This window comes from Saimiri boliviensis, chromosome 10 (genome assembly GCF_048565385.1).
Source record: "Saimiri boliviensis isolate mSaiBol1 chromosome 10, mSaiBol1.pri, whole genome shotgun sequence".
NCBI lineage: Eukaryota > Metazoa > Chordata > Mammalia > Primates > Cebidae > Saimiri > Saimiri boliviensis.
In genome coordinates this window covers 116,715,089-116,735,079 of record NC_133458.1, presented here as the reverse complement: position 1 = coordinate 116,735,079, position 19,991 = coordinate 116,715,089, and the positions used below count along the sequence as shown (strand labels likewise).

The 19,991-nt window shown below is 40.1% G+C and overlaps 1 protein-coding gene across 6 annotated transcripts in view; it reads left to right on the top strand.

Moving 5' to 3' along the window:
• Positions 1–19,991, top strand: part of POU6F2 (POU class 6 homeobox 2) — a 476,985-nt gene that overhangs the window by 450,839 nt on the left and 6,155 nt on the right. For all 6 annotated transcript variants that reach the window (XM_074379792.1, XM_074379795.1, XM_010341328.3 and 3 more), the window contains one exon: positions 10,337–10,505. In XM_074379792.1, the coding sequence (XP_074235893.1) occupies positions 10,337–10,505 (169 nt within the window). The remainder of the gene's footprint in view (positions 1–10,336; positions 10,506–19,991) is intronic.

Sequence of the window (19,991 nt, the reverse complement as noted above, 5' to 3'; positions counted from 1 at the left end):
AAGAGATCTATAAAAGTGTTCAGCAAGGCAACTTCACCCAGCGAGGGAGCCAACACCAGGAAAATCTGAGCAAGGTCTGAATCCGTATGCTTTCTGGAAACAGACTCTGTCTTCTCACTCGAAATCTAAATCTCTAGCCTGCAGAGCCACGTCTTCTTTTTCAGCTTTATCCCAGGCAGTGAGGCAGCCTCTGCCAACCTTATCATGAAGAACTTTTCCTCCCTCCATCTCTCAGCTGGTTTATTTATTTCACTATTTACTATTTACACTATTTATTTTCTTTTGATTCTCTACCTTCTAAATGGTTCCTCAAATAAGGCAAGATTCTCTATCTTTCTCTGGATTTTAAAACCCTAGTTTCATCTGTACCAACTATGTTCAAAATTATCTCTAGGGAGAACAGATGGGGAAATCTGCCTCTTTATCTACAATCTGCTAAAATCCTTTTCTGTCAGCAAAGGCAGTTGTAAATTGCCAAAAAGGTGATGAATTAGTTAGAAATCATTAACATTTAATATAAAGTAGCTCTCACTCTCACCTTGAATTTCAAAGGCAGGTGTGGGTAATAGACTACAGCTGTGACATAAAATTGCAGCTCTAGATTAAAAGCAGTACAATTTTGATGCAGGAGAAGGACCTAACCAAGAAATGGCAAACAAGAGGCAGGAATGGTGCCACTCCTAACCCCTTGCCCACAGTAGATATTGGCAATACAGTTCCACAGTCTCTCTCACAGGCCCAGACACACCTCAGGAGCCTTCTCACACTGCATCTGCAGGCCCTGGAATGAAACTTTGCTCCTACTATGGCAATATATAGTCAGTCCTCTGCTGGTCTAACCACCACCACTGCTGTCTTCACTGAAGGATTAGAGATTTGCAACTGGAAAAAACAGCCAGCTTCTTGGGGATATGTCTTGCAAAGCCAACAAAGTACACCCCAACCAACATGTCAGCTACAACCTGCATCCCAAAGAGCGGGCTCTCTTCACCAGTACACATACATGCACGTCTCAGATATGCGCATGCTGAGAGAACATGTGAGCACAGCTGAAAAGAGGGATTCGAGAACGGTCTCAAATACCCAAGTCACAGTGGGCACCCACTGGCCTGTCCCTCTTGTTCAAGGCATGTGCCAGTGGTCTGTCCTTGTCCCAGGAATATCCAGGAAACTGATGGTGAACCTGGTCAGAAAATACCAGGGAAATGGTAGAAATAAATGAATGACTTGATTTATTGGTGTTGGCTCTTGTTGAGACACCATGAGAACATACAATCAAGATAACAAGTTAGGCAAATTGACAGGAGATGCACAAGTCTGAGTCCCAGATGTAAAAGCAATGATTCTGAGGCTAGTAGATCACAAAAGCCCCTGAGTCAAAAAGTTAAAAGCTCAAAAGGTATGAGGATAGTGGTCTTCAATTTTTTTCTTTAAATATTACCTTTTACATTGAAGAAATATAATATGGACAACCACTAAAAAATAAAGGATATCTGTCATACAGCAGAGAAGTTTCTCAATTTATTTTTTCATGTGATTTATGAAAAATGTTTGATCTCACAAGAGCATAGTTCTGATGGTAAAATACATCCTAAATTACAGGAACAGAGAGTTCCTTAACTCAGACTCAGAAGGAAGTCCACTTTTGTTGAGTAAAGTACAGGACTGTCAGACCAGATGACCTGGAATGATTTGTTTTAATTTAATAAAAGTAATGACATCTTTAACTTAATTTTCATATCTTCCTACCATTAATTAAGAGTCTGAATCTAAGAATGTAGTATCCAACATACTGATGATGATTCATTCCAATGATGAGAGATTGAGAAGAAACTTCAAAGTGATCATCTGAAATACGTACAGTGTTTTTTAAAAAGAAATATAGCACTATTCGACAGCCCTAGATATAATTTCCACAGTATTACATCAAAAATCCTTGGTGAGCAACACCAGAAAATAAAAGTCAGAAAAACAAAAAAAACAGATGAAGGCCAGGCCCTGTGGCTCACGCCTGTAATCCCAGCACTTTGGGAGGCCGAGGCAAGCGAATTGCCTGAGCTCAGGAGTTCAAGACCATCCTGGGCAGCATGGTGAAACCTCATCTCTACTGACATACAAAAAATTAGCCAGACATGATGGTGCATGCCTGTAGTCTCAGAGCTACTCAGGAAACTGAGGCACAAGAATCGCTGGAGCCCAGGAGGCAGAGATCACAGTGAGTTGAGATCGCATCTCTGCTCTCCAGCTTGGGCTACACTGTGAGACTCAGTCTCAAACAAACAAACAAAAAAACAGATGAAAATAAGAGAGTGATAAGAATCTGTGTGCAGGAAAAAAAAAAAAAGCTACTTAATACAAAAATATTTAGTGGAGCTCAAAAGCAACCTTTCTCTTCCTCCAAGGGATTCTACCGCTGCTGTGGCCTATGGTGAACACCTCCCAAGGTCGCTCTAGAGGCCCTGGTTTTCTTTCCCCTGATTGTCCTGTGTCTGTGAATTAGTTTCTTCATAAGCCACACAGACGTCATTTTTGTATCGATTTATTTTCCTTTTGACTAAATCAAGACAAAAGTTAACAGGGCTTTTTAGTATCATTAAGGCAGAGAGAGACCATTGAAAGGAAAAAAATCTGCAACTTGCAAAATCAAAGCATTAAGATTTTTCAAAAATTAAAGACCATAGCTATAATACTTGGAGACTACCATCCATGAAGGCACTCAATTTTTCTTCAAAAAGTAATCTTGGTACTAACAGAAAGCCTATGAGAGACAGCTTATTCAAATTAGTTCTCTGAAAATGCCATGCAATTATCAAAATCCATCCATTATTTTTCAGGTAAATACAAAAATGTATTCAATTACTAATTTTCAAAAGAATTAATGTTCCTTCCTAGCCCTGGCCTGAATCACTGTTTCTCAATGTTTTCTCAAGCCACCCAGAATGAGATAGAAATGAGGCATTTCCACCCATAAGGGATCTAAAATAGAGTAAGGGTTTGCCTAAATGGGTGAAAGGTTTGCCTATATGGGTGGTCCCAATACAGAGCAGTCTTTTGACCTTCCAGCCATGTATCTGGATAGCTCACTTTTCTCACTTCTCTGGTCTCACCTTCTCACTTCCTGGCAAGCTCAGCTGTCATGATTCATTCATACTTTCTGTGAATTCTGTGCCCCTGGCCTGGAACCTCTTCCCACCTTCCCTGTATGGCAAATTCCTGTTCATCCATCCTTTGGGATCTGGATGCACTCTTCCTCCTCTGCCCCGACCCTCTCTCCTCTGTGAAGCCTGTCTGAATGCTCTCCATGAAGCATTTCTCCTTCATTTCTGCTCTTCGCCCCACCTTCACCCACTCCATTCATTTTTGTCAAACTCTATCATTATTAGGAGTCAACATTTGAGAAGTGGAGACCAGACTGACTCAGCCTCATCCACACTGTTCAGGACCAGCCCATGGTGGGTGTTCAGTCAGATGTGTTTTATTTAATTGCTGCCCAATTATGGTATTTCACTGTCTAGGACATCAGCATCCTAGCCATGCTTCCAGAGAAGCGCAGCTTAGGCCCTTCTGTGTCTTTCCAATTCTGTATCCTCTGACACTTGGCAGTATGTTCCAAATTTGTGCCTACCAGGGGCTGGGGAAGCCCTTCCACACAGCACTGTCTTCTCTGTTTATCTCCTTTCTGAGTATCAATCCCTTCCTCTCTCCACGCTTTCCCACCTCATTACCTCAGTTGCATGTAATCTCTCACGTGCTGCTCTGCACTGAAATCTAACTCCCATTCCATCACTTGTACCTGCTGAGTTCTTAGTGCATGTTCCAAGCTTGTTTTGTGACTGTTTTGGCCTTCTCTGCCTAAGTTGGGATATCTCCACCAAATCATCCCATCCTAACTCTCCCCCACTTCCTCATGTTTTCATAGTACCTGGCATGGGGGATTCTGCTGTCCTCTCTCTATCTTGAGGTCATTGGTGTTTCTGCCATACTTACTTCCCTGCAGATGGGAGACACATGTATTGGAGCCTTATACTTGGGGCTCTTCTTCTTCCTTATGTTAAAGAGATGTTTCACAATCATAGAATAGAGTGGGAAGCAAAACCCGGTAAGTCTCCTAAGCCCTGCCAAAAGGGTAACTTCCTCATTTTTTTTTCCAAATTTTCCACAAAGATAGCTAAAATCTCCCTTGTATCATGTTTCAGGTCCTCCAAATGTTTTAAGGTAGATCACCCTGATGTCAACCCTAAATCTCTCTGCAAATTTAATACTTGTGCTTTCCCTGTCCACAGTAGAATGAACTCCTCAGTAAGGCTCGGGTATTCATTATACTCTCCTAGTTAATCAAAGTTCTTATTATGTCTGGCTCTGGCCTCTTTTGTCTAGACATAATAGATCCACTTTCTTTAATTTTTTTTCCAAGAGAAGCTCCTTCCAAAATCTGTGTTGTCCTCCAACCCACAATAGCAGCATCACCTGAAAACTTGTTAGATATGCAAATTATTGGGCCCCAACCCAGGCTTACTAAATCAGAAAGTCAGGGTGGAGCCCAGTGATCTGTGCTCTAACAGCCCTCCAGGTGATTCGGATGCAACTAAATCTTGAGAACCACTGACTTAATTTCTTTTTAAGCTATTCCAAGGTACACATTACTCAGAAAAATGCCGACTAGGGCAAGCAGGGAGGGTGAGTAGTGCTGCCCTTGCCACATACTCTGGCCTCTGCAAGGCCCCTCTGGGCTGTATTAACTGCCTCCAGTACAGCACAGGAAGAGTTCAGCCTGGGGTTCACTATGGCTTCCTGACATCTCTGTAGAAGGCCAGCCCTCCTTGATTTTGCCTTTGCAGATTGAGAGAGGTTTTTCCTCTCCAAGTGAGTTTCTCTACATTTAATCCCATTTGAATTTTCTGTTTATAGGCATTCACTTTTCCAACTTGTCTAGTACATTTTGCGTTTTATTCCATTTTCCAAGACACTTGCCACCCCACTTATTTTTATATCAATCACACATTTAATTAGAGATGATTTATTCCAGAAACTAAAACATTATTAAGGATATACTGCATGACACATGGAAGATACCTAGGGATCAGTGGTATGAAAAATCAAGAAAGCCTTTACAGTGTGCTGTTATTTCAATCTATTTTTGGTGAATATATTTAACACTCTGGCAGTGCCAACCAAAACAAACAAACCAACAAAGCCAGTCTGTGAGAGCCAGCAGGATGTAGAAAGCTTCTCAGATGCTGCATCCTGTGCTCTGTTTGCCATTCTGTGTGTGGGATGGACATCTGGTTCTCCTCCTCTGGAAAATGCACAGCCACAGGCTCATACGAGCTGTCCCTCCTCCCTTCTTTCTTGCAGATTCTCCATGCTCTCAGCTTATTTACACAAGAAAGTGACCATGTAAACTTAGACAGAGAGAAACTCAAGCTCTTTTAGGCAGTCTACTAACAGTGTGGTGAATAAATAGAAAGTATGATCATATAAACAGGATACAATACTGAGAAGAGCAAGTTTGGGGGTAGTACAGGTAACTGGAATTAATTATATGAAGGAAAGAACAACCTGTAGGCGACTGCATCTGAGATGTGTCCCCGGACTACACTAAAATCATAATATCATTTTTGGATAATCTTCTAGCTACCCCAAAATACCATGTTTTCTTTAAAATGTGACATTTTAAAATAGGGAACTGCAGAGAATAATTCTTAAACCAGAAAAATACATGAAATTTTATATTAGGAAGGAAAACACATTGATAGATCATGATGATCTGCATTAGGGATGATCAACTTGAAAGTGTAGCTCACCATGATCTATCAGTTTGAACATATCTCATTTGTTCCCACACATCCCAGCTAGAGATCCCTGCTGCTTCCCTGACCTGTAACTGCTCATCTCCAGTGATCGTGGAGTTGAGAGGCAGTGGGGCATAGCAGAAGGAATGCTGGCTTTTGAGTCAGACTTACCTGGACTCAAAGCTTACTTATACCAGCTGTGTAATCCCCAGTAAGTCATTTCATCTTTTTAAGTCTTGTTTCCTCTCCTGTAATGATATTACCAATATACCAATACCTAAAAAAGAGGACTATTACCAGGATGTAAAATAATGTATATAAAAACAGGTAGAAAGCATCCAATGAATGCTACTCATATATGTGGCCTTTCAAAATGAAGGCAATGTAATAAAACATCTGCTTTTATAGAAGCCTCTAAGTTTCCCTTTCCCTCTAGGAAGGAAAAGAAAGAAACTTTTTCTTCTGCTTCTAATTATTCCCTAACTCCCTGCATTTTCTTTTAGTGAACTATTCCAATTTTTGTGGCCAGTTATGTTTCAGTATTTAAATGTCTGTTTCCTTTGCCAATAATTAGGCAATACAAGTATATATAATTTTCACAGTTAAGTCAGTGTCCAAACAACAACATAATTAAATCAAATTAACATATATTAAATTTTTATACTGAACCCCAGACCTTTTTTATAAATAGCTTAAATCTCTGCTTTGTCTCTTCTGATTTGATAAATATATTTTAAGCATAAAATCTCTGAAGATTAATACACCAAAACATTAAACTAAGAATACCAATGACAGATAGTACTATATTTCATAATTCTCCTGAAAGAATTGCAGTTTTAGTAATGAAAGGTAACAGAAGTGGTACCTCTAGAGTCCTCTTTTTCTAAGGAAAGATGTTATGAAGGCGAGAGATCAGTCTCTGGGCTAATCCTGACATGCACAGTAGGCTATTCTATCTGAGCTTGCAAATGATTCTAGAATTAACAGATGCATGTTTACACTGGCAATTGGAAGGAAATCTTTGGGCTCCAATAGGATGCCACTGTTTGTATAATTTTCTTCATCCTTAACAAGTTAGGAGTTTTAAGAATTTGTATTAGTTTTTCTCAACTATCTGGTTAAAATCTAGAGGGTAAGCAGGACCCCAATGTCCTAAAAGAAATGATTATTTACTTTGGGAGAAAAATATCTTTCTTAGATTCTTAGAAATCTGAGATGCCTTTTGACTCTCCTTTTGACTCTATGGACATAGAACACATTTTTTAAATAATTGTTTCATTTTCACCTCAAATTTCTTCTCTCACCTAGCTAAATGCATGAGCCCTAGCTTGCTCTAGCAATTTTTTTTTTTTTTTAAGACAGAATCTCTCTCTGTCGCCCAGGCTGGAGTGCAGTGGCATGATATTGGCTCACTGCAACCTCCACCTCCTGGGTTCAAGTGATTCTCCTGCCTCAGTCTCCCAAGTAGTGGGAACTACAGGCACATGCCACCACACCAGGCTAACTTTTTGTATTTTTAGTAGAGATGGGGTTTCACCATGTTAGCCAGTATGGTCTCGATCTCCTGACCTCATGAGCCGCCCACCTCGGCCTCCCAAAGTGCTGGGATTACAGGCGTGAGCCACTGCGCCCGGCCGCACTAGTGACTCTTTAGCGAGATTGCAGCCTAGTAATTTTTTCTTTCCTGTGTTGTGTCTGAGGAAAAAATATTTAAATTGATTGGTGTCTTTTCCAGGTCCTTGATGGGTCTTTACCACACCCAGGGCCAATAAAATATTGATGGAATGGTAAAACTGAAGACTATCTCATGATTCAGTAACTCAAAACTGTAAAAAGCTTTTGCCAAATAACACTATTTAGAAGGAAAACTCAATAGGTTATAGTGGGTTGATTGACATGCAAATATCTATCACATTTTATTAAACAAATTAAAAATAGATTTAATCTTTAATATATGTCCCTACAGTATAAAATTTACTGGATTCAATTGTTGATTATGTGCTCAGCAGATTGGCTTATTACCTTTGGCAGATGCTTGATGCATATTAATTTGGGATCCCCTGTCAATTGTAACTGTCTTTGGTTTGTAATCTAGCCTCTACTTCACATAGCTGAGTAACAATACGGGCGTTCACTTGAAATGTAACTGCAGGCAATTCTGTAGGAGGCATGGGGTGATTTCCTGGGAAGATCCCTGCACTGTGGGGTGGGAGCCTGGCTTCTAATGTTCAGCAGCCACATAGGCTGGTTATTTACTTCACGTAATCCTACCAAACACATCTGTGGCATAGAAATACCATGTAAATCAGGGAGCCATTATTAATTATTAACACAGGGGACCAGAAAGGGAAATAGCTCCTTCAGCATATTTCAAGAGTAGGTCCTTACTAACAATTGTCTGAAAGTAAAATATTAACTTAATGGTTAAAAACACTTTAGGGAATCAAAAAGCATGATGATCCTAAGTGTCAGCAAGAATGTGGAGCAACTGGAATTCTCATACATTGCTGGCAGGAACATAAAATGATACAGCCACTTGGGAAATTAGTTTGGGAGATTCTAAGAAGGTTAAACATGCATTTACAGTATGATCCAGAAGTTCCACTCCTAGGTATTTACATAAGAGAAACAAAAACACAAGTAGACACAAAGCCTTGTTCACAAATGTTTATAGCACCTTTATTCATCATAGCCCCAAACTGGAAACAACCCAAATGCCCACCAACAGATGAATTCATAAACAATATACCATATTCATATATGATATGGAAGGGAATACTATTCAGCAATTAAAAAAGAAACTGAGCTACCGAGGCATGCAACAAAATGAATGAATCTCAAAAACAGTATGCCCAGCAAAAGAAGCCAGATGCAAAAAGAGTACATACTGTATGATTCCATTTCTGGACTCATGCCAAATGAATCTAGAGTGACAGCAGAGGCGTGGCTGTCTAGGGCAGGGAGTTGAGGGGAAATTGATGACAAAGGAGAGGAAGGAACATTATGGAATGATGAGAAAGTTCTATATCTTGATTGTGGTGGTGGTTTCACATATGTACACATTTGACAAAACTCATCAAACTGTTTAAAATGCATTTATTTCATTATGTGTAAATTATATCTCAATAAAGTTGAATGGAAAAATGAACACACACACACACTGGGAAAGCAGTGACAAATGTGAAGTTGAAACACCCCAGGCTGGTTCTTGGGTGTTAACAAGGTGGTAGACCTTCTCAGATTGGTGCCTGTTTGAGGGATAGCTCTCCCACCAAAGTTCAGATCCTGACCTACTTCTATTCACATGCTGATTCCCGTTACAAAAGCCTTTCTACACCTCTATGAGAATGATGATGGATATGAAAATGCTTTAGAAACCAAAAAGTGCTACATCCAATCAACAAAGGTGGTTAATGCTGAGACTCATTGTCTACCTGCTTGGGGTCCTAGACTGCTCTTACGGAAGATTTCCAGGGGAAAAACTGATGGAAAGACATCCCTCCTAAGTCTCCAAGTAGACCTAGAACCTGCAAGCATTTCCCTTTCCTCTCTCCTTTCTCTACTCAGCTGAGCTCCTCTCACCTCTCAGAGTAACAGTCCTTTGATAACCTGTAGAGGAATCATGAATAAATGAATAAAAAGACAGCCTTCCTTTACATACACACCATTTTAAAAATTAAATTAATTCTTCCTTGTGGAATCGTGACTAAGAGCTCAGGTCCCAGGGTCAGACTTCATGTTTCCAGAGACCAGCTCCTCCACACTTGCTGGCTAAACCTATAAAATCCTTTAGCTTCTCTGTGTCTCAGCTTCCCTGTTTGTAAGAGAGGGGTGGAAATAGTACCCACACCACAGGCTGATAGGAAAATTAATGAATGTCCTTAGTACAGTGGCCGGCAAGAGTAAGAAAGTAACAACTGAGCTACAAATCCTACCAGATATTTTTGTCCTGACTCCCCATCTTCTCTCTGAATTTTCCTTAGGGTATCAGAGAGCATTTTATCAACTCCATAGAAACACATCCAGATTCTTGAGTCTGGAAGAAAAGGAAGTTCCCATACACATTCAGCCTACATTGGACCTTTTCTAAAAATACCACTTACATAGGAAAAAAATGGTGGGGCATAGCCACACCTTTAAGTTTGAGTTTCCCATTCTGAGTTGAAGGTGTTATATTTTATCTATATTCACTTGAGAAGTCTGTCAAGTGTGCTGTAACTGTATGAATAGACAGAGTCCAGCCACACACCAGGGTCGAAAAATGCCGAAAACGGGGTGCTTTAACAAGCCAAGTAGGGAATTAATAATATATTTAGAGTTACTAATAAAATGCCTTTCAAGCAAGTGGCAAAATATTCTCTACCAAAAAAAAAAAAAAAAAAAAAAAAAAAAGCCTGCCTGCTGTGTAGGGTGTGCACTCTTCCTGTGAAGTATATACTCTTAGAAATAAAATGATTTACCCCCAGATGAAACTTCTGTTCCCTGGCATTTTCCCCCTAATTTTTCATTCCTTTGTGTATTTTTTTTTACATCCCCTCATGTAGCTCCACCAACCCTCCCAGACGTCAGTGGGTCAAGCAGCCTCCCAAGGCAACCTTCTGCACCTGGCTCACAGCCAAGCATCCATGTCTCAAAGTCCTGTCCGGCAGGCTTCCTCTTCTTCCTCCTCATCCTCCTCTTCTTCAGCTTTGAGCGTGGGCCAGTTAGTCAGCAGTAAGTATCCTTTCTGGCTCAGTTTAAATCATGGTGGCCTTCTTGTTGCCTATTTGCAATGTCTTCCTCCTTGTCTCTCTCTCACTCTCTCTTACTCTCTCTCTCAACTCTGCAGAGGAATTTCCTGGCACTGCTAGGTCAATATTGAGATGAAGTCCATCCCCAGGACCAGATGGTTCCTTAGGGAAGCAGGCCCCTAAAGCACGTGCACTCCCTGGATTAGTGGCTATCAAGGACCGAGTTCCATCTTAAGTGGTTCCTGATGTGCTGAGTCAGTCCTGCCACTTCAGAAGGTAGCAACTGATCAGCTTTCAGGGCATGCGCCACATAGCTCACAACTGAAATAACCAACAACAGGCACTCAGCTGGCAGGTCAAGCTGCTTTTCTGTGTGTTTGAAGTCCCCTGCCGTTCTATTTGTAGGTGTCAGAGGAAATAAAAGAGAGCATGCCTGTGGGCGGGTGGGTGTGTGTGCACAATGAGCCGCCTCAAGTGGCATGTAGGGGAAGCTGCATGGGCTGGAATCAGATGAGAAATCTCTGAACAACCATTCATGAAATAGAATAAGCCTGCAAGTCTTCCTCGCCAAACACCATTCTGAAAACTATATATAGTTTTCAGAATGGCGTTTGGCCCTAGGTATAGATAGCATATTTATCATGTGCAAATAACAGCATGTTAAGATGGATAGGACAATGGTCTGATTTAGTGTCAGTCACCTTTAATGCAGTTTCTACTTATGTATAAAACTGCAGAACATGTGCAAAGATTGCAATTCACTAGTGACCAAAACTCCAGTAGCTATGGGTGCCTCCATAGGCATCTACGCCATAAAATGAGGACATGTGAGGATCTGTGTTTGGTTTAGTGTCATGAATGACCTGTTATAGCAGCAACAGTAGGATCCTCACATATCATGGGGCAAATCTTAACATAAAGCAAAATGGAGGGTTGCCATGACCTCCCTGACAAGCAATCCTTCACAAAAAAGAAAAATAATTTTATTTATATATATGCATATGTATAAATATGTATATGTATAAATGTGTATAAATTTATTTATACATATACATATGTATAAATATGTATATATACGTATATGTATATGTATAAATAAAATTATTTTTCTTAAGAAAGTAACAACTGAGAGCTACAAATCCTACCAGATATTTTTGTCCTGACTCCCCATCTTCTCTCTGAATTTTCCTTAGGGTATCAGAGAGCATTTTATCAACTCCACAGAAACACATCCAGATTCTTGAGTCTGGAAGAAAAGGAAGTTCCCATACACATTCAGCCCACATATATATATATATATGTATATGTATATGTATATGTGTGTGTGTATATATATATATATATATATATATATATATATATATATATGTCTATATTCAATTATACTGATAATTCAACCAAGAAAGATGCTTGTGGGTGGGGAAGAAAATAGAATGAGGCATTATGGAAAGATGTCAAAATGCCCGGGTAGGCCAGGCACAGTGGCTCACGTCTGTAATTCCAGAACTTTGGGAGGACTAGCTGCGTGGATCACCTGAGGTCAGGAGTTCGAGACCAGCCTGACCAATGTGATGAAACCCCGTCTCTACTAAAAATACAAAAATTAGCCAGGCATGGTGGCATGTGCCTGTAATCCCAGCTACCTGGGAGGCTGAGACAGAAGAATCACTTGAACCCAGGAGGCAGAGGTTGCGGAGAGCCGAGATCGTGCCATTGCACTCCAGCCTGGGTAACAAGAGTGAAACTCCGTCTCAAAAAAAAAAAAAAAAAAAAAAAAAAAGTTCCCAGGTACTTCACCGGACTAGCCTGGATGCTCTTGATCTTAAAGATGGGTCAACACCAGAGTTTCAGGATACATATACATTTCCCATCAACTGTATTTTAGGTTGTTTCAATATACAACCCTCTCCAGAATCCCTAGTCTGACTTGCATAAAGTTAAGGATAAAGTGAATTTAATTATAGCCAGATTTCCCCCAATTCAAAAATTCTTCCTAGGGTTGCTGTGGGAAAAGAGTCAAACTTTGCTGCAATTGAATATTTTGTATAAGTTTCTGCAAAATATTCCATTTCTAAATGGCAGCAAGGTTATAAATTTAGGATAGGCTGTTAAGCTTTGGTCCTGAAAGAAAAGGAACCAAAGTTAAGCATCTTACAGAGAAGAAATAAGTTAAATATGAAAAACAAGTACAAACAACCTCCTACTAATAGTGTTTCACACAAGGTAAAGAGTTAATATGTGTAAGACGGATAGAAAGATGATTGAAGGGATTGGCAGACAGCAGACAGTCAGATGGATGGAACTGGGTTCTCTCCAGTCACTTGTCACAGCTGGGCAGTGAAGGATTAGCCTTTTTCAGAAATCAATAACAGAGATACTTTAATGGGCCAGATGGAATTTCCATTGCACAGTAGCCAGTGGGACATATAAGTTCTAGGTTTATGATGAATGAACCATATTATATATCCTTGGTCTAAAATGTAAAGACTTGAGAAAGAGATACTCTTTTACCACATGCAATTGAAGTAGGAAACTTCAAATCCATATGCAGAGCCTGAAGGACACCATGCTAGCTCCATGCTAGCTCTGGCAGACCAACAGAGTCTAACGATACGACCAGAGATTGCACTTTGCTCTAACCCATTGCTGGACTTAAGAGTTGCTACAAATTTTGAGCATGTTGTTTACTTAATTCCCTTCTGTCTCAAACCCAACTACAGAATGAATAGTATATGGATCATATCCCTCTGGTTCCATAATTTGCTAAGATGGCTCACAGAACTCAGGGAAATACATTTACTGGTTTACTATAAAGAATATGATAAAGAATACAGATGAACAGCTAGATGAAGAGGTACACAGGGCGAGGTCTAGAAGGATTCCAAATGCAGGAATTTCTGTCCCCATAGAGTTAGAGGGTACCACTCTCTTGGAATGTGGATATGTTCACCAACTTGGAAGCTCTTCGAATTCCATACCTTAGTGATTTTTGTGGCAGCTGCATCATGTATACATGACTGATTATTAAACTCCAGCCCTCTTCTATCCCTAAAGAATCAATGTGGGGCGAAAAGCTTCAAGCTTCTAATCATGGCTTTGTCTTTCTGATGACTAGCCTGTATCATGAAGCTAACCAGGAGCCCCTAAGAGTCACCTCATTTAAACAAAAGATGCTCCTACCATCCAAGACATTCCAAAGAATTTAGGAGCTCTATGTCAGGGACTGAGGTCAAAAACTAAATATTAGAACAAAAGATGCTCCTAGCACCCCTATTTGTTAGGAAATTACCAGAGTTTTAGGAGCCCTGTGCCAGGAACCAAGGATGAAGACCAAGGTTACATATATATATATAACCATATATATATATATAATATATATATAATAAAAACATATATATATAAAAAAGCCAAGATTTTATATATATATATATAATATATAGTAATATATATTAACATATATTACATATATATATATATATATATATATATATATATATATATATATAACCTTGGTCTTCATCCTTGGTTTATATATAAAACCTTCAACCTTGGTTATATATATATAACCTTCAACCTTGGTTATATATATATATCTCCTTGGTCTTCTTCCTTGGTTCCTGGCACAGGGCTCCTAAAACTCTGGTAATTTCCTAACAACTACTAGATATAATAAGATATATATATATATCTTATTATAAGATTATATATGATACATAAGATATATATATCTTATTATAAGATTATATGATATATATCATATATAATATAAGATATATATTATTATATCTAGTAATTGTTAATTATATAATTAGATATAATAAGATACTGTGATATGTGATATCACAATAGTATCACAGTTATAGCAAAGATATAATAAGATATATATACATCTTATTATATCACAATATCACCAAAACTTTGGTCAAAACCATGGCCAGTGAGTCCTCCATTTCATTGTCAAAGAGGGTCATCGTAGTGTTGACTAACCTGCCATATGTCAGATGAACTAGAATAGGTGGATCATACGAAAGTTTTGCCCACTCCAAGTAAAAGAATGCCAAGCTAATACCTTAGTAATGATAATAAGATCTTCATATGCAAACAAGAGCACATCTGGGTTCAGAATTACCAAACACGCATACTTGTTAGAAAATCTGCACTACTTATTTGTAGCACCTACACACCTTGCCTTGTGTTAAACCTTCCTCAGTCTCCATAGTCATCAGAGGTGGATATAGCTTTTATAAGCACAATTTTTAGAAAGTCTAGAAGAAAAGTCAAACAAGTGACTTGACAAATGTCCCAATTAGGTTTAAGATTTACAGTGCACTGTTTAGAAATAGGCAGATTTGGGGTTTTGATTGCTTGCTGGATTTTTTTTCCAGTATACATTTTCTAAACCCCTAAGCTTGATCCTTAGACAGCAAATGACTTAGTTCCAGAAAAAAAAACAAAACTATAGAGTGAATGTAAAATGGATAGCAATAGCATATAGCACAGTGAAACCCTTGATTCACAATTCATGCCATTGTCTACAACCAAAGGGGTCAACATATTGCAAAAATTCTGTTCTCCCAAATTGCGCTGGAAACTCTCAGAAATATTTGGTAAATATGTCCATTATTTGCTGTGAGAATAGCACTAAAAAGCAGACCGCTATTTACATAAGAGAGCTAATTAATTCACACCTTTGGAAGCTTCTTTAAAGATTTATATTACTCTCGTAACAATCCCACAAATCAGGAATCATAGAAGGATGATGTTGATGCATGGTGACTATTCAACCCATTTAGCAGCTCCTTACACTGATGCCTGGGCTAAGAGTGGGAGCGAGCTAAATTTAAACAAACAAACAAAAAAGCAAAAATCCATCCTGACTAATGCATCCTGAGCACTCAATTCAGTATGAGCCCAGTGACCATGCAACCAGATTCTATCTACGAAACAGGTTTGTTTTCATACAATTTGCATTTAGCACCCATAAAAATCTTTTTTACTTTTCAGTCCATGCACTCCAGATTTGATTCGGGAAATGTCATCATTATATTTATGAGTCACTGCCAATTTTCAATGCCATTTTAGCCTAAGTCCCCAGCCCAGTTAATCCCTCTATAAGTTGATCAAGGGACAAACTCAGAGTGGACCCTGGCCATCACTGCTATTACTTTCTGGCCCTGTCTTTATTATACCAGGCCCATGTAATCTGGAGCCAACTTCTATAAAGGATGCCACTTCCTCCACCTTCCATGGAAACCCCAGACTGGGTTTCCCTAGAGCTGGATAAAAGTGCTGGATCCACCTTGTAGGAGATCTGAGGGTTTTCCCCTAAGTTCCCATCAAGGTGGCATTCAGGTTCATCCTTAAAATAAACCCAACCTCCCCATAGCAAGGAGAATAGATGACAGAAAGCCAGATTAACCTATCCCAGAAAAGAATGTCAAACACTGAGCTAGGTTGAGAGCTGAGGCAGCATTCCAGGAAAGACCCTATTTATCACAATCGCCTCTTGTTTCCCCTTTTCAATCTGAAAAGTATACATTCCTTAAGGAAGCAAAACTATTGTCACAGTGAAACAACCTCGAGTTTAAGACAGAAACTTTGGGATTTAAAAAAGAGCATTAGCCTTTTGATTAATTCAAAATATCTTACAGACACCATTTGAATTCTCCCAAAGCGTGAAGACAAGTCCCACATGTAGTAATCAGGGTAAAGCTAATGTTTATCTAGAAGTGGACCCCTTTTTTGAATGGGAAGACTTTTGTAGTCTCAGAATCCATGGAGCAAAACCATAAAAGTAACATTTTGTCATCTGAGTTTTATGGATAAGAACACTAATATAAAGAAATACTAATATAAAGAAAGTCTTCACCTCCAGCAATCAACAAATTTTGCAGAGAGATGCTACTTTGTCCAGCAGACCATCACCCTGCTTAAATTTCACAAGAATTTCTATTTTATCACAGATCTAAGTAGAACCAGGAGAAAATACAAAGTGGAAGCTGTCAAAGGAGGAAGAAGGAATTCGGCTTCGTGTGGAAAATCTTTCTTGGGGCCTCATGAAGATACTGGGCTCAGTAGCCCAGGCTCCCATCCCCTTGAGTTTTAAAGTGAAAGTTTGATCATCCACACAACACTCAATGCACACAAGCTACAAGTCCACAGTGATCTGACAAAAAGCAGCCTGCACGATCACACATACCGATTTAGTTGATAGTCTCAAGAAACTAGTAAGGACACCTAAACAAAAGAGGGAGCAGGGGAAGGGAAGAAAGATGAGAGGATACATTTACATAAAACATCAGCCCAAGTCATAAACCTGCCCAATCCTGTGCCACTGTCTGGTGGCAACGCAGGCCCTGGGACTGGAGTAGACAGTGAAAACCCGTCCAGATTCAAGACCTGCCTGTCACATACTGATTAATTCAACTGAATCTAGTTGATCTAGAGATGGGGCTAATAAAGGCAAACATTTTACTTTCCCAGCCCACTGATTCCCAGAAGTTGGCCACTTGCCATATGTAGTGGGAGTGGGGTAAGGAAAGGGCCGGAGGGGTTGCCTGCTCCGCAGCCCCTCCTCAACAGACCTATCTAGCCCCTCAGTCCTATACAGGTGAGGGAGCAAATTTTTCTGTGTAGAGAAGCCTGCTGAATAATGGTAAAGGGTCAGTAAAGGCAGTGGCACGCAGAGGGCGCCACACCCAGACTTGATGGGGCCAGGGCCACAAAGAAAGACTTCTTTCTATAGTTGGGGTCAGCAGATCCCTGCCTCAGAATCGCCTGTGTTATTTGTTAAATATGCGCATCCCTGGGCCCAAAGTGGAGACTGTGTTTCAGCTGCCAAATTAAGAAAATCACGGTCCTAAAAGTGGTATTGTCACATGGAAAGTCTCCAGCTTTCCATTTTTTCTGTTTTGAACCTCCATGCTCACCCGTGCATGGCTGCCAAACCCTTCTTCTCTCTCTCAGAGAGGTGACCCCTCTCTCGCTGTACCATTCTGTACTCTGCTCTAAACCAAAATTTCTCAGCTATTATTTTATTATCACCCACTCCCCCTGCAAAGAGCATTTTTAGGTTTCGTTTGTTTTTTTTTTTTTTTTTAATCTTAATTGCCCTCCTTCCTCTCCACGCAGTCACTCCATGACATTTTAATACCACAGATATATTGCACATCTGCTCTGTCGATTAACTGTGGCCCTTTGGGGGACCACAGCCATTGTACTAAGACTCTTCCTGCCTCCCCCTCAGAACCAGTATCAGTCTCATTGGGAACGCACGCTTTAAATGCAGGGTCACAAAATGGGCTTAGCAGGGAGCATGTTGGAGGTTGGGTGTTGTGAAGATAACGAGGAGCTGAAGGAGCAGCCAGAATCAGTTCCAGACGACTGGCCGTTACCAAGTGCAAATGTACACCGGGGGCAGCCAAATCGTCTAACATTTCAAAAGAATTCGGAAAAGAGAGATTTTCCTTTAGAATAAATGTTTATATGTTAGCAATTTTTTTTTTTTTTTTAGTGTAAACACTAAGAAATCTGGGTTTCATTTGCACGCTGCTCATTTGCAACTTTTGCCCTAGGCAAAAGATGATTTTTTTTCTCAGGGTGAAAGGAGGAAAGGGCTCAAGCCGCGACTGCCGGAAGTGAGCTCCCATAATCCTTAGCTCGCCCGGAAGCGGCTCCAGGCTGCTGTGCTGGTGCGGTTCGAGGTCCAGAGCGCAGCGTCCACCAGGGACGACTCAAACAAATCTCATTAGCCAAGGGTTGTTGCCTCTGGGAGTAGTTTTGGGAGAAAAAAACAGGATTTCCATTCATCTTAACAGTCAAACCAGTTTTATAGTCACTGTCCACCCCCGCCCCGCCCATGCTCATAGATTCCCAAGGTGCTACACTGAAATATTCACCAGCCCTAGCACAAATTCCTGCTTCACCCTACCAACCTTACAGATCCCCACGGTGCCCTGCGACTCCTTGCATTTATGCCTGTGTGCACGCTGTCACCACTGACCAGAATGGCTCCTCCATTCTCTGAAAACTGCCCATTGAGGAAGACCTAGATGAATCCTCCCTCCTCTCCTTGCTCCCTTCTCTGCACATCTGATGTGGGTATCATACCATTAGCTCTTGATTATGCTGTCTGATATTTTTCTGTTTTTTATGCATTAGTATTAGATCCCAACCCCCTATAGACTCCATAGAGGCTGGAACTGTTTCTGATATTGCCCCTCCCTCCACTCCAGACTCCCAGAAGTTACTTGTCAAAAATATTTATAGACTGATTGCCGTAGTTATACCACTTTTCAATCTTTCTACAACAAAATTATGAGTAATGACATTCTACAGGACTTTTTATTGTTGTTTTAATGTGAAGATAAAGGACAATCTATACCTGTTTCGTTGATTCTGTTGACAGAGTCCATTATCCTTCAGCTGGAAGAGATTTCTCCCCAGTAATGAGAAACTCTGCATATGAAGCTCCAAGCTCCCCACTGATATTAACATCCTTATTTAAAAGTCCTTGAAAATGGGCATTTGGCATGCAAATGTTCTGGCTTTGTGGGATTTTTCTTTTCTTTTCTTTTCTTTTTTTCCACAACAACTAGAGTGTCTGTAGTTCTCAGCCCAAAAGAGTAATATAGTCTGTCACAGTTCTTGGACAAGTACTCGAATTTGCTGAAATTGATGGGTTATTGAACAGAAAAAGGAAGAGAAAAAACTTTTCACCTAAGTCCGAGGAATGAGGTGAAGAACAATAGAGTCACCTCACAGGGAGAATGGCTTCACTCCAGGCAGGATTGAGCAGCACTTTGAAATCTTCCACCATCCCCAACCCATGCTGTCTCCAGCTTGGTGTACGCTTTCATTTATCCAGGGATCAGTAGCCAGGGGGGGAAAAGTTTCATTCTCCAGCTGTTGTGTCATTTCCCTTGATAAGTCTTAAATTGACCGCGTTATCCAGCACCAAAGGAGTTTTCCTGTGGTAGGCATTTTTTATTATGTGCCCTTTCAGGGGACAAAGGCATCTGTCAGTAAACTGCTATGGGGGGAAAAAGACAATATCATTCTCTCAGTTTTATAAGCATGTTCTTCTGAGGGACTAATGTGAACGTGAGAAATTAGGCAACATTATCATCTGTTAGCCTGGCTGTATTGATGATCAGGTGAAGGAAAAATACAAAATACTATTTTCTTCAAGAGCAATTTTTAGCATTAAAGATACTAATTAAAACATTTCAAATGGAAACCTTTCCCTTTGTATATTTTGCACAGTATTTGAACATATTTATGAACAAAATGGAATCGCACCCCCACAGCAAGTGCCTCCCAGTGCTGGCTGTTATTTTTTAAGCCCTAAGGAGCATGCTGTGGCACTGGGAAAGTGGCAGTGTGAGCAAGCTGTGGTTTTATCTGGGACAGAAATATCTCGAAGGATGATTTGAGGAGGTGTAATGAGTTGAGGATGGAGTCTTGGGTG